General features: G+C 39.0%; 1 protein-coding gene across 3 annotated transcripts; it reads left to right on the plus strand.

Annotated features, from left to right (window-relative positions):
* Positions 1–197: 197 nt before the first annotated feature.
* Positions 198–15,118, plus strand: slc8a2a (solute carrier family 8 member 2a). Of its 3 annotated transcripts, none has more exons than XM_088441218.1 (13): positions 198–316; positions 1,764–1,832; positions 6,882–7,272; positions 7,645–7,782; positions 8,081–8,308; positions 8,390–8,668; positions 9,434–9,874; positions 10,130–10,491; positions 10,971–11,074; positions 11,883–12,016; positions 13,338–13,437; positions 13,689–13,958; positions 14,031–15,118. In XM_088441218.1, the coding sequence occupies exons 3-13, from the start codon at positions 6,934–6,936 to the stop codon at positions 14,405–14,407; spliced, it is 2,772 nt and encodes a 923-aa protein (XP_088297344.1). In that variant the 5' UTR covers positions 198–316; positions 1,764–1,832; positions 6,882–6,933; the 3' UTR covers positions 14,408–15,118. The 3 variants fall into 3 exon arrangements, with proteins under 3 accessions (XP_088297344.1, XP_088297345.1, XP_088297346.1); XM_088441219.1 differs by having other exon boundaries at positions 11,904–12,016; XM_088441220.1 differs by having other exon boundaries at positions 8,489–8,668.
* Positions 15,119–15,140: the final 22 nt, after the last annotated feature.

A 15,140-nucleotide genomic window follows, 5' to 3' on the forward strand; every position in this document is an offset into this window, starting at 1 on the left:
TTAATTTGATGCGATATTCACCACAATGCTTCCTGTCTCAACAACCTTCACTATCATGCAAGACAAAACACAAAGACATGGATTCGTTTGAATCTTTGTTCAAACTTTGTATTTAATTACCAAGTCTCTACAATGTTCACCCGCAACGTCGTGAATGTGGGAGGAGACTGAGAGCGTCACGTGACCTTCTGCACGGGTTCTCCACGCATCACCGATGCGATGGTCGCAGGAGTTTACTTGGCGACTTTCTCTCGAGGACAGAGATACTTTTACAAGTAATGTCGCCTTTTAACGGAGCTGTGCCATAAACTACAAGGTAAGCGACATAACGGACGGAAAAGTAGGATTATTTAATAACGCACGTTGGTTCGGCGAGAAATATTGAGCACAATAACTTAAGCATAAACTCGCATTGACTAACGGCGTCACCAGCCCGAATATTTAAAACAGTACTGTAATTATTTATATTTAAATAGTGCTTTGTCACAATGTTAATAAATATACCTTGTGGTTTTACTCTGGAGTACAATACAATACTGTATGACTAGGAATTAAAGTGCACTATCCCTCCGTTTATCGCGGAAGTTAGGTTCATAAAAATGTCCACGGTAACCGTAAAACGCGAATGAGAGATCTCACTTTTCCCCATCTTTTTAAAAATTCGTTTCTTTTGTTGAACAAAATACATTGTTTTATGTCTGGTCCAAATTAAAAAGAGTTTACATAACAAGAAAAACAGCAAGGTAAAGCTGTAATAGAAAAAGTTATGTTTTCATTATGAATGAAACCCCACTGACCAAGCTTCAATATAGTAGGGGAACATTGTACATAAATGCTGCCTTGCAAAGAGTACATTTTTAAGGTTTGGATACTCAATGCTACTAAACAATTTATGTTACCAATTTTTGACTCCTGTTATCTTTATGTGTGCGGGTAAACTGGCACCTATCCCAGCTACTTTGGGGCAAGAAGTAAGTATAGAGCAATTTCCCAAACACAAATTATTCAAATTGCGATCGGGCAGATTACATGCTTCACCAGTAAATTGTTAAAACACCATTGTTTTATTCTTGTATTTTTTTCTTACAATATTAATATTGTTGGTAATTAGAATTTCTATTTGCATGATACCAGTGGGAAAATTAAGCCTTGTGAAGCACTTGTGGCTTTTTTTTTCTCTTGTGACTTTGTGCTCTTGTTTTAAAGATTAAGGTTTGTGACATGGAAATATTTAAAAATTCCACATCTTTAAACCAAGAGTGCCATCTAGTGGTGCAAAAAATAACAGAAGTGCTTCTTGTAACCTATCATGAGTTAATAGTAACTATTATTAATATAACCACAGATCACCAAAATAGATTGGGATTCAGTTCATACGATCTACTGTATTCTTCAAATTTCTTACAGCACCTCTAGCTTAAATTTGTTGACTCTGGTTTAGATTGTGGAAGAAATCTGTATCGGGAGAACACACAAGGTGGCAGGAGCTGAGATTTGAAACCCAAACCGCACTCGTATGAGGCAGATCAGCTAACCAAAAGTTCCCCATATTGCCCTTGGTGGACAATTCATCCTTACATTATATTCCATTTTGTTCTACTTATCATATTCAACTACATGAGAGCAGGATTTAAAAAAAAAAAAAAAACCACCTCTCGGTATGATGCTAAAATAATATGTTACTCGTTTTGTAATTCTAAAGTGGATCTTCTTTATGTCAGAATTGTAAAGCTGGCTCTTTTTTATCTCATTGGACTGTGCAGGTTTACCATATGTTTTGGTTGCTGAAAGTGTCATCCATCCTGGTACAACTACAGCCCATGTGTGAGACAGTAAGTAGCTCGGCTTTGCAAATCAATTTGATCCTGCTTTTATTTATCGAAATTAGGGTTGAACAATTCACTGAAATGTTCTGATGATAGCTGAACTTAAGTTGTTAATGAAGCCTCCTAAAATCCTGAGTTACTGTACATAACAGATAGAAGGCAATAGAAGATGCGGTATTCTGATGGAGGGGCTGGGTCAAAAAAGTCGACCAAGTTGGGTCATCTGACATCAAAAATAGGATGACTAAAAATATGACACGTTTACGATCTTTTGAAATTGAAGAAATAAAAGTAATGTTCAATCGTTGCAAAGCGCAGCACAGCAGTGCTTTGAAAAAAAATGTACGCCAAGACCGTCTTTCCGTGCAGCTCCATTGCTTATCTTTGTGCCATAAATCCTGTTCCCCAAAAAAACGCTAGTGCTGTATTATCCCGATAACAACAGAAGACATCAAAACAGACTTCTTTAGGGTTTCATTCAGGGCAAATTCTCTGAATAATCACCAAACATGATGTACTGAGGCTAAAAGCTAAAACACTGAGCACTAAAGCTTAGCCTGAAATGCAAGCTGCCACTAAGAGCCGCTCACCCCCCCCCCCCCCCCCCCCCTTCCCCTCCGCAGCGGGCCAAGTAAACCAATGCTGCAGCATTGTGCGCAGGCAATGATACGCGCGCCATTTCAGGTGCCACGGGACAAAGGGCTATTCTATACCTCACGTTTCTCTCACATTTCCCTTTGGATCAATCAGTAAAACGGTGTGCTTGTCTCCCCCGCTGAAAACTTTTCATCCCCATGATTTAGTAAAAGCATTTGAAAGCCTCCTAATGATTCATGGGCTTGCTTAATTGAGTGGTTCACAGGCTTTTTGCAAAATGTTTTTCTTGCGTTTATTGTGTTTGGAGTTGAGCAACAATTTGCTTCATTCTCCAATTAATCTGTTCTTAATTTGAAACTAAAAATGTACTCTTCCTGTCAAAAGATTCAAAATCCTAAAATTAAAGTTCTTTTCTCATACCCCATTTTAGGAAGTTAGCTTAGCCTAGTTGTCTCTTTGGTAGATTTAATTGTGAAAAATTTCTCATGCAAGATAAAATGGCTATCATGTAGTTTATTTCTGGCATTTTAATTTTCACATCTGTATAATGCACCGATGCAATAACAATATTTTTGTTATATATTGTAAGTACAGTAAATAGTGATGTGAAAATGAAGCTTCGAAACGCTTCGTGAAGCAGTTGTTGGACTTTTGGACTCCTCTTGATGACACTAATGGTTTAAAGAAAATACAACAGTCACTGTTATTTCATGCTGACTGCCTTTGCACCTCTTGTTAATATTTACTTGTTTTAAACCAGGCTTATGCTCGAAATTCCGGTAACCAGGCCAAATAAAAAAGGTCACTAGTTCACTAACTGATTAACTTTTGTGTTCCCCTTGCTTGGAAGATTCTCACCTTAGGCCGGTTAACCTAAAAAAAAATTCCAGCTAATGTCAAGTGTTTCTATTTAAGTCACCATCTTTTATCCAAGATGTACTATTTGTCTTTATATGGACTAAATACGTGATGAGAATTTGCTGAACTTCTAAAACTAAGTCGATCAAAGGACGTTCGCGGAATGCCCAACGGCCAACGTTTGTGTTTACCGAGCTAAAGTGGATGGTACGGCTAACTTCTAAGGTGTCATGGTTGCCGTATCTCATGTAATTGAAACCTTAGGAGCTGCTGTCTTCTGGCTGTCAGTATCTTGTCAAAAAGCCCTTTCTGTCCACCTCATTAAGCCTCTTTCATTCTATCTGCCTCCTGTCTTTTGGACTTGGCCTCTGAGTTACACATCAAGACATCTTGGGGGGGGGGGTCTTATGAAAGACAAGGAAAACAAATGAATTGTTTACTTGGAGTCAACGTGTACAGGTTGTTGCACGACCTAATCCTTCTGCTCTTCCATAGTGCATTATTCATGGTAAGCCTAAAATCCCTTCTCCCCTCTGCATATTATATAGAACAGCAATCGGGCGGTGTACGGTATATTAAAGGATAATGGCTGCTTTTTGAAACATTTTGAAATAATAAAAACAAGCAGTTGTTTTCAGACAAACGTTCGCCACCACGCGAAGTAACGTTCATCAGTATTTTTACAAGTAATGATTAGGTGAGCAACGCAAGAATTTTGTGCATCGAAATGGCCTGGATGTCACTATTTTCCATACTACCTAAACAATTTGTTTAAAAAAAAAATATTGCCACATAAATTAAGCATAAATGTGTTAAATATGACCCTACTATTAGTTACATAAGCATATGAAAAGAATTATTGTCCTTATAACTTCATTAATTGTGCAACAATATGCAAATGTTTTCTTAAAAGAGCTGTGTTGTAGCTACCACAATAAGAGGTAAAAATTATTTTAAAAATATTATGACATCTATGTCAAGTGTTTAAAATAAAAGAAATGTGTCACGCAACAAAGCGACAAGAACCTTCAGTCGACAACAATCTACGAAATGGCTGCCCCGGAGATTCTTGATTCTTATACCGCAAACCCAATGCGAAGAAAAAATAATGGTGGACCTTTTAATAGCTTATGAGAAAATGTTTAAAGTAACCAATGTTTGGATTATCCCTTTCTAATGAGAGCTGATTTAACCTTTGGGATGCATTCAAGGATGCAATTTATAGTTAATGGATCTCAGCATCCAAAAGTACTGCGTAGGTATCGCTGAACAAGAGCAAGTGTACAGTGCATGCTGTAAAGTGAGCCTTGTGATTAACCCATCTTGCATCGCTGTCCAGATTGATAGCAGTTTTGACAGAGTGGACACACTATGCGTGGCTTACGTTGCTTTTTCCTCCTTGAAAAAACATGGAGAGTTGTAATTTATACGCCAAAGCGTAATGAATACGTTGAAGGACAGGGGTAACGCAGCAGATGGAAAACCAACTTCGATTCTTTCGGAACCATTCGAAAGCGCTTATCTATTAAATAAACAAACGGAATGCTTGTATCGGGGAAACTTTGACCCTGCTAAACATTGGCAGTGATTATGCTTCATGGAAAATGATGTCCTGCAAAGGATACAAGTAGATCACTTTTTAACTTTAAATCTTGGCTAACTATCTGACAGTTGGAGGCAAGCCGCATTTATTAACATCGGTTAACATGCAGTTAGTGGGAGACACTGGTTGCGTGGTGGTAATCATTGCCAGTGCCTAGATTTAAAAATAAAGACATCGATAAATAAAAATAATAATTTATTTGTATCACACAACACAGCGCACAAAAAATTGGTTTGCTATGTCCATGTAAATGTGGGTGGTATCATATGCAAGGTTGATTTCTATTACTCACTTTGAATTGCATGTCGGTAATATCTGTGTTGTGAGTGTGGAAACACTGCCATCCAATGGTCACAGTTATCACTACAGTGCTCAATTAGCTTATATTAGGTAAGAATTAGTCAAGGCTGTCAGCGACAATCAATAAAAAAAAAAAAAATCTTATTTATTATTTATTATTGTTATTACTATTTTAAAAACATGAACATTTTCATCCCTGGCACTGAAAGAGTTAATGACATTATTAGCTCACAAAAAAGCTCACAAAAAAAGTTTATAAGGGTTGGTGTAAAAACTGATGAACATAGGGTTACGATATTTGTATGTTACCGAGAAAAATGCGAACATACAGACAAGCGATTATATATGCCAATCTGAATGTCACAAACTAGTGTCCTACCTGATGACTTCCAACCAGACATTAGGGTACAAAGTAACTGTACCAAAGGCACTAACTTTTTGGGCTGGTACACGTATCAGTGCAAGATGATACCACACAATCACTAATCGGCGGCGCGGACAGATAATGGCCAAGTCAGAGCTAGTAAAGTAATATGAGCTGTCCCTAAATGACACCACACATGTCCAACCAGACACAATTCAACTAGTAAACCTTGAAAATCTCAACTATTGCAGTTTATAACAAGAATGTAGTTCAAGGTAGTGCTGGGCAAAAAATCCAATTAATTTGATGAAATTGTCATTTTAAAAATTGGACATTTGAAGACAAATTAAATCAAGAAACAGATTTTGCACTTTTAGCAGTACAAAGTTAACATTTTGTTTGAAATTAACTCACGTACTACTAGCAATTTTTAGCGGTCCTTGGGCCAAACACCAAACTATATAAATAAGTTCCCGGAACTGAATGTCTGGTCTGCCTATTAACGTACAATTACATCTTTGGGATTGAATCAAATATTTTTTAACGACAAATCAATCGTGGTTCATTCGAGGAATGTCACAAGACCAACAGGTGAGCCATGATTGGTGTTGAGTGTCATCTCTTTGTCAAATGGTCAAAATACTGCAAAATCAGTATGAATATTTTCCAGGTTTGCAATATTAACTTTTTCATTGGCTACCACCGGTGACCTACTCCCAATATTTTTTTTGTTAAGAAATGCACGCCTTTCCATTCACCTGCGAAAAGGTAACCTTTTAGCATGCGAGCTGTTTAGAACCTTAGCGTTTAACAAGTTCTGGTGTAAGGCGGTCTTTAGTCTGAGGTGCTGGTAACCATAGCAGTGCTTGGAAAGTGAAATGTGATGCAGCAGCAGTTTCTGAATCACAACTGTATAATGACCAGGCAGAGCTCAGGCTCCATCAAAGATGCAACACCCAAGTATCCGTTTCAAGTCCCAATGGCCAATAGGAACAGCCCGTTCTTCTCACATGCAGAGGTGACCACAATTACTACGGTTTGTTTCCAGGCGGATATTTTTAGTTGATTACCCCGCTTGGTCGACTTTCCCCCCCAGCATTAGTACAACCCCTAGCATTTTTTTTCTCTAATTACATAAAAAAATATGGAATGACTCATTTCTTATGAACAGTTGAAACATTCATGGAATTGTAAAAAACTGTATAAAAACAAAGGAATATCTTCATTTACACAGACCCTTTAAGTTGACTAAAATCTGGTAGAAACAGGTCAGGCAGTGTTTCTCAACTTCTGCATTTTTCTCAAATGAACTTGTATTTCGTAATGGTTGCAGCAAAGTCTTCTGACCCAGCGGCTCCCCAGTCACCCCCAGGTCCCTCAGAGATATGGGACCCGTCCCCTTCCGCCTTTCATCAGTCCCTGTTCTCCTTCTCCTGGTTGTTCTCCTGTCCGACCCTTGCGCCTCCCTCAAGCCACAGGTTGCATCAGGACCTCAGCCGCCCCAGCGCGCTACTAACGTCACAGGATCTGACAAACGGACTTGTGCGGGCCATGTCGTATGTAAACCTGGTATATTGTTGCCAGTGTGGTTGCCGCTCAACCCCCCTCAAGGGGAGAGGGCAGGGAGAGCCCTCATCTACTTCTTGTGCCTCATGTACATTTTCCTGGGAGTGTCCATCATCGCAGACCGCTTTATGGCTTCCATCGAAGTCATTACCTCTCAGGTATGTTTTTTTTTTTTTTTGGTCTTGATACATGTGTCCACAAAAATATGGCATCCAAATATTTAAGATGGAACTTTGTCTTTCAAGTATGCGAAAAAAGGAAAATAAAAACCGTTACAAATAAATATAAATGGAAACAAAAAAGATATACATAAATAAATAAATAATTGAATATGTTTTTTTGTTAATGTATTTATGCTTTTTCAGTTTTTATTTCCATTTATATGATATTTGTTCTTATTTTCACAATTATTCATTCATTTCATTTGGATCCTCCTCCATGCTACAGACAATCAGACGACATATTTGATTGACACTAAGAAAATCCTATCACTTTGGCATCTACAAACATTACAAGCATCTGTGTTGTAGGTGAAAGAAATAACCATTACCAAACCCAATGGAGAGAGAACAGTAACTTCAGTGCGAATCTGGAATGAGACTGTCTCCAACCTTACACTCATGGCTCTGGGTTCTTCTGCTCCTGAAATCTTGCTTTCTGTCATTGAGGTATACAACGCAAAATAATGGATAATTTATACAAATACAAATAATGGCTCTAAAATACTACTCGATTATTAAAATGGCTGTCAATTAATTCAATAACTGATTAGGTTTTGATTCATCGTCTAATGTGATTGCTCTATTGTTGATAATAACAACTTCAGGTCCCTCAGATAAACCTTGAAAAAATGCTCCACAAAATTAGAAAATTGCTTCTCAAATGAATTCAGAACAATACATCATCTACAGTCTGTAATCATAATTCAATTATTATTCATCTTTGTTTGTTTTTTTAAACTGACAGGTGTGCGGGCATAATTTCGATGCAGGGGAGCTGGGCCCGGGCACCATTGTTGGAAGCGCCGCCTTCAATATGTTTGTGATTATCGGCATCTGCGTGTGGGTGATACCCGACGGAGAGTGTCGCAAGATCAAACACCTGCGAGTGTTTTTCATCACATCTTTCTGGAGTATCTTTGCTTACATTTGGCTCTACCTCATACTAGCTGTCATATCACCCGGGATCGTAGAGGTGAGATGCCGCACTCTTTTTCATGGCGCTTGTTACGTCTGTGCAAATAATTCCAAAAACTGACCCTGTCTGTATCGCAAGGTGTGGGAGGCCACAGTGACACTGCTTTACTTTCCCGTGTGTGTGTTACTGGCTTGGATCGCCGACCGCCGCTTGCTCTTCTACAAATACCTCCACAAGCGTTACCGTGCCGACAAAAGACACGGTATTGTGGTGGAAATGGAAGGGGACATGACATCCAAAGGCCATGATATTATCACGGACGGAAAGAACTCGGATGGCGTTTCGTGCCCTAGGAACTCCTCGAGCGTGACGGTGTCTGTACAAACGCCGAGTGAGATGGACCAGAACCAGGTTGAGGTGAGGAAAACATTTACAATGCCGCTGACAGGCGTTTGGTCAAAGGACACGATGAGGTTTAGTTTTGTTTTCCTTGCTGTCCGTTCTAGATTTTATGGCTGTGCTTAATACATATTTTTTGTACGTTTTTTTTTTTTTCCTGTTGGACTGAGCTAAAAATCAAAATAGTTTGTTGCTTCATGAAGCTTCATTCCCCCGTCACAAATTTTTAGCGGTAAAAAATAATCATTAGTAAACATTAGTACTTCATTCGTTTAGTACCAGACATTTGAGGCAGTCAAACACTTGAACTAAAATGTTGACTTCCTGGGATTGGATGTTTGTTTTTTAGTCGATTGTACATGAGAAATAATTTATTTACAAATTAATTATGGACTAAATTTGATCTTTTTACTGCTAAAAATGGCTAAATGAATTGGACTCTCGTAGCACAAGCTATGATAAGTTTACGTTCAAACTGACTTCAATCAAGTATTCATTATTTTTGTCTGAATATTTTCCACGGAATATTTTTAAATGAATCAAATCTTGAAATAAATGTTTGTGGGTTTATTCCTTCCAGTCGTCCAGAACGATTGAAGAAAATCGCGATTTTATTTTTTGGCCGTGTCGCCCAGCACTAATTTCACGTGACGCTCACTCTGTGCAGCATCCATTTTGTTTACCGTCCCTTAACAACGAACAATCGCTGAACTAGTCGATCGAATGTTCGTTGGTTATCGGTCTTGATTATAAACCACATGAACAATTCCCTTTCGTTGATAGGTTGTTCGTAAACTGAAAGAGCTGAGGGAAAAACACCCCGAGAAAAACCTGGACCAGCTTATCGAAATGGCCAACTACTCCACTTTGGTTCGTCAGAAGAAGAGTCGAGCTTTTTACCGCGTCCAGGCGACACGCTTGTTAATCGGTGCCGGAAACCTCCTAAGGAAACACGCTGCCGAACATTCCCGCCGAGCGGGTGCAGCAGCTCAGAGGGATGACAAACTTACGTGCGCTCACATTTGTTTTGAAAGTGCCCAGTATCTGTGCACAGAGAATTGTGGGACTTTGAGCCTCTGGGTGATCCTTGATGGGGGCGCAGCCCAGAACACCTTTTATGTGGACTACTGTACAGAAAACGGTTCTGCCAACGCTGGGGCTGATTATGAATTTAATGAAGGAACCTTGATATTTAAGCCGGGAGAGACGCGGAAAGAGATCGAGGTGAGCAAAGAGAAAAATACCCCGTTAACTCATCCCATCCTAGAAACATATCAACCGTGTTTATTTATTGCCCTATTTTTTAAACAAGCGCTATAGAAACAAGGCTTCAAGGCTACAGTAATCCAATGCTTTCGTACTTGTTTAAAGTAATAGAGTACTTCATTTATTACCAATACCACAAGTTGACGAGGTACATTTTAGGGTGGAATTTCAATTTGGGTTTTGGGTATTATTCACCAAAAAAATCTTTCCTAGGTGAAAATACTGGACGATGACATCTTTGAAGAGGATGAGCATTTCTTTGTCCGTCTTCAAAATCTGAGGTTAGATGAGGGGGGTGATGCTGAGACAGGATGTTCAGCCAAGGGCAGATTAGTGGAGCCGCTGGTTGCCACTGTCACTATCTTGGATGATGACCATGCGGGCATCTTCACCTTTGGTCAGGGGGTTTTGCGGGTGAGTGAGAGCACGGGCACACTGACGGTGACAGTGATGAGGAACTCAGGCTCCAGGGGTACCGTTTCTGTACCATATCACACAGAGGACGGCAGTGCCAAAGCCGGGGTGGACTACGAGCAGGCCAAGGGCGAGCTGGAATTTACCAATGAACAGACCAGGTGAGCGTGTGAATTTGTGATTTATTTTCTCTTCCGTTGATGTTTGATTTAACGAGTTATCATTTATTATATTCTATACATAGGAATTCTTAGACACTGACCAAAATTGTCCATGCAATTTCTTAGCAACCACAGTTAGCGTTAGCAGGCTGGCGATTAACATTTAACGTCAATAAACACTAACAACTCTTTAACACCGACATAATGTTATATGCACATCACACATTTAAAATTGTCGATAAAGTCAGTTACAGATGACCTAAATGCAAACAGGAAAGTGGAGCTGCTTGTTACCTACTATGAGGTCAATAACTTCCTGTTTGTCTTCTTCATCATCTTTTTTTCACAAGCACATTGGGCACATTTATTGATTGACTGTTTTAGTCGTTGAGATACTGTACAAGCACTCCAAATGTTATTTCCACGCATACTTATTGGGACTAATTTGACTGTGTTTTGTGTGTCTTGTATGCCTCCAGCCACACCTTAAAGGTTCATATTATAAATGTGGAGGAGTATGAAAAACAGGAAAATTTCTTTATTGTGCTCAAGGAGCCTAAATGGCTAAAGCGAGGACTCTCTGGTAAGTAAACCATGAAAAAAAGCATTTTTTGGTGGTTTGATTTCACTTTTCTAGTCACTATGGCCTCTTTAAATTGAGAAACATTTGTTGTTGCCGCAACAATTAAAAAAAATCGCAAGCAAATTAACTATTGCTTCTGTGAATATTTTTGCTCCAGCTTTTTTAACTTTAGTGTCTTTGGTGCATTCTTGATAGTTTGCTGGAGATTATTTTGAAATACGATTGATTTCAATATATTTGTTGTCATACTAACATACAACAGATTGGGGGAAAAAAATGTTCATTTAATATGCATCTGTGTTTTTACAGCTTTACTGCTTAATCAGGGTAAGATATAAATGTGTTGGTTGGTTTGTAGAATGCCGTGTTACTGTTAAGCAACACCAGTTTGGAAGCTATTGTCGAATGCCTAATCAATAATATAGTAAGTAAATGTTTAATAGAGCTAATTAGCATTTATTAAGATGCTGACTTTGAGGCGGAGTTAGGGCGTTGCTCTAAAACAGCGCATAGAGTGAAGAGAACGGCGCCAGCACTCATAACTGAGTTTTATGCTGCATGCGCTTGGCACGAAAATCTCCACTTAGGCCAAACATTGTTACTTTTGCAAAGTTACCATACTTTGTTTACCATCATCAAAGCGAACCCAAATCAACATAAAACTCATTCACTCGCATTGACGGCTATAGCCTTCAAAGATCCAGTTTTACTGGGCTGGCAGAATTAAAACTGCCCAAAAAAAAATCTGAGAAGAGGGCAAATATTTGCGTGCTTGATGTAATTGGTACTGCTGCTGTAAACAAAATAGTTTCTTCATCATCCTGGACAGGCCAGCCCACCCCTGAGGAGGAAGAGGCTCGGAGAATCTCTGAGATGGGCAAGCCCATTCTGGGAGAGCACAGCAGGTTAGAGATCATCATAGAAGAGTCCTGCGACTTTAAGGTGTGTGACTGGCTCAATACTTTCAAAATCATTCACCCTCCCTGTACTTCATTGGATTTGTGTTTTCCATTATAGTAGAATAGATGAGCGAATTATTGATCAAAACCCCAAAGGGGATATCTATTTTATTTTATTTATTTTTTGCCAAATGTTAAAATATCAAGAAAACAAGTCCCATTTTTGCCTGAATGAAATGAACGCAATTAAAAAAATCTTGGTTAAAAGATGAAATAATGATGTCTTATATATCTACCAGTTATTCTTTTGAGAGTCTTCTTCATCATTTTTAACACATATCCAATGAAGATGAAGCACAAGTTAAAAAATAACCAAAAAAAAAAACTCAAGTTGTTTGTGATTTACTAACAATCTGGCATGTTTTCACGCATCAGACTCCCAATGGCATACTTGACCAGGTACAGTTGGAGCAGTGTGCTTTTGTGGCAAAACGTCTCTGTTTTGAAAATGCTCAAAACGCTTTTCTTTCCCTGTGAATGTCTGACATGAATCCGAAAACAAAAATAGAGATGTGTCTGGGATTAAATGTACGGACTCTTCAAAAATAAAATGCCTTCGGAATTGAATTAATTCATTGAATAAATACTTTCTCATCACACACTAATGCAGAAAATGCTGCATATCCACCTTTATATTTTCTTATTAGTGCATGACATGAATCTGAAAATATGCTAAGTCGCTTAACCAGGGGTGTCAGGAACAGTATTCGCACAGGTACCGTGGCTGATTAGCTAACTAGCTAACATCCGGGGTGCAACCCATCTCAGTCATGAACACCCGCAGGAGGGCGGGGTTCTTGACCCCATCAACGAAACCAAAACCCTTCCGAACAAGTGGAAACTTTTTTCGCAGGCCAGATTAGAGATCCATGTCTTTTGGCTTGTGGATCTTATGTTGGGCACCCCTGAAGTCTTTTTACGTTGATTCCTGTGTGTCAAGCATGTTTTGTTTTGTCTTAAAAAGTCTACATAGCTGTAACACTATTTTGAGGTGTGGTGGCATGTCTACCGTGTAAACGTGACATCATGAAGGAACAGCTAATCCCGAACGCTCATTTGGATAGGCTCGGTAGCGTTGACCTACATCAATTATGCACGATGTTTGGCTCATTGTTACCGCACTGTTGCATAACTCTTTGTAAAAGAGGCAGGCGTTTTTACACTCATTGGGTCTCATAATTAGCATCTACTCATATGATGTGGCGGTATATTGTTGATTAAATACAGAACTGTCAATGGAATTTTTTGTTGATTTGAAACAAATGCAGAATTCTCAGGACTAAATGATCTTTTTCGTCTGGCAGGACACTGTGGATAAACTCCTTAAGGATACTAATCTGGCAACTGTGATCGGCTCACGTTCATGGAGGGAGCAGTTCGTCGAGGCTGTCACAGTCAGTCCGGGTAGGTGACGATTGATCCGGAGTGCGTGATTCATTTTCTTCCGCTTAACTGGGGTCGGAAACCAGCAGAGAAGGTTGAGTTTTTATGGTTGCTGTGGACTTTTGAAAGATGAACGTGGCCAAATTTTAAATGTGTTTTTCTCAAAATTGAGGGTTTTTCTCTTAACAACGTTCAAAATGCTGTGACTTTTATCATATCATATCGTATATATGTTGTATTTTTGTAGACGTTGTTTTTTTCTTTTTTAACAGGTGATAGAGATGATGAGGGCCAAGATCAGACAATGCCCAACTGCTTTGACTATTTCATGCACATTTTGTGCATTTTTTGGAAGATTCTCTTCGCTTTTGTCCCGCCAACTCAGTACTGGAACGGATGGGCGTGTTTTATCGTGTCCATATCCGTCATTGGTATCTTAACGGCCATTATTGGAGACCTTGCGTCCCATTTCGGCTGCACCGTTGGCTTGAGAGACACGGTCACCGCAGTGGTATTTGTCGCCCTAGGGACTTCGCTTCCTGGTAAATATGGCATCTGTATATTTTTGGTTTGATATCGTTTAGTCTTTTTGATGCTTAACTTTTGATTTGCAGATACCTTCGCTAGCAAAGTGGCTGCGACCCAGGACCAATATGCGGACGCATCAGTGGGAAATGTCACCGGAAGCAACGCGGTGAATGTGTTCTTAGGTATCGGCGTAGCTTGGTCTGTGGCTGCCATTTATTGGGAAGTCAAAGGTAACGTTTTTCGTGTGGACGTTGGCTCACTGGCCTTCTCGGTCACGCTCTTCACCATTTTCGCCTTCTTCACCATGGGAGTGCTGATGATCCGCCGGAGGCCCTCGATCGGGGGTGAACTCGGAGGCCCGCGGATCCCCAAAATCCTGACATCGCTGATTCTCTTTGGACTCTGGTTCCTTTACATTCTCTTCTCTAGTTTGGAGGCCTACTGCCATATAAAAGGCTTCTGAAAAAAGCGTAACTGGAAACATTTATCATAAAGACTTGTACGGTATTCATTTAGAAACAATTTCCAGAAGATCCATCATCACTTCTGAATAACGCTGACACAATGACAAATGTATGTTAATATTTTATCATTATTCAGCCTGAAACACAAATAAATCACACCTATATTTTGTAAACTGTAATTCCATGTACTAATATATATGTATGTAAATTTTTTGTAAGTGTTCTTAATAGATACAACTGCAATATAATTTATTTCATGGGAAAAATATAATTGGAATTTTTGCGTGTGCATTTGTCTCCAATGGCTCAGCTAAAATGATAACCATCGTATGATCCGTAATAATGGCCTTATTTTTTGCTTGAATCATCTTCTGATGTTGCTGCTCCAATTGAACAGTCCTCAAATGAAATTAATAATAAACATTCTGTGTTTTTGTTTTCCTGAAAAGTATATAAGGTAGGTTTTGTTTTGTTTTTTTTAAAGGAAGGTGACCAAACTGAACTTTGTGACCATATTGATAAACTGATTAGAATGAGTAAGTGTATGTGACTGAATAAAAATGGAAATAAAATGTGTTGGTGAGAGAGAAAATAAAACAGAAACACAGATCTAATTCAGGAACAAAAACAAAGCAATGTGGGTTCACGTTCGAATTAGCCCTGATGTAAATGTCATATTGTGGTAAAAAAAAATGCAACCACTGTGAATTTGACTTGAAGCATTAAATAAAA

This window comes from Hippichthys cyanospilos, chromosome 18 (genome assembly GCF_059441005.1).
Source record: "Hippichthys cyanospilos isolate Australia breed blue-spotted pipefish chromosome 18, RoL_Hcya_1.0, whole genome shotgun sequence".
Lineage (NCBI taxonomy): Eukaryota > Metazoa > Chordata > Actinopteri > Syngnathiformes > Syngnathidae > Hippichthys > Hippichthys cyanospilos.

Bases quoted from the DNA above. Each gene is read 5' to 3' on its own strand.
- slc8a2a (XM_088441218.1), top strand. From the start codon at position 6,934: ATGGGACCCGTCCCCTTCCGCCTTTCATCAGTCCCTGTTCTCCTTCTC. The intron at 8,309-8,389 runs GTGAGATGCCGC...CTGTATCGCAAG, and splicing joins TATCACCCGGGATCGTAGAG to GTGTGGGAGGCCACAGTGAC. The intron at 9,875-10,129 runs GTGAGCAAAGAG...AATCTTTCCTAG, and splicing joins AGACGCGGAAAGAGATCGAG to GTGAAAATACTGGACGATGA.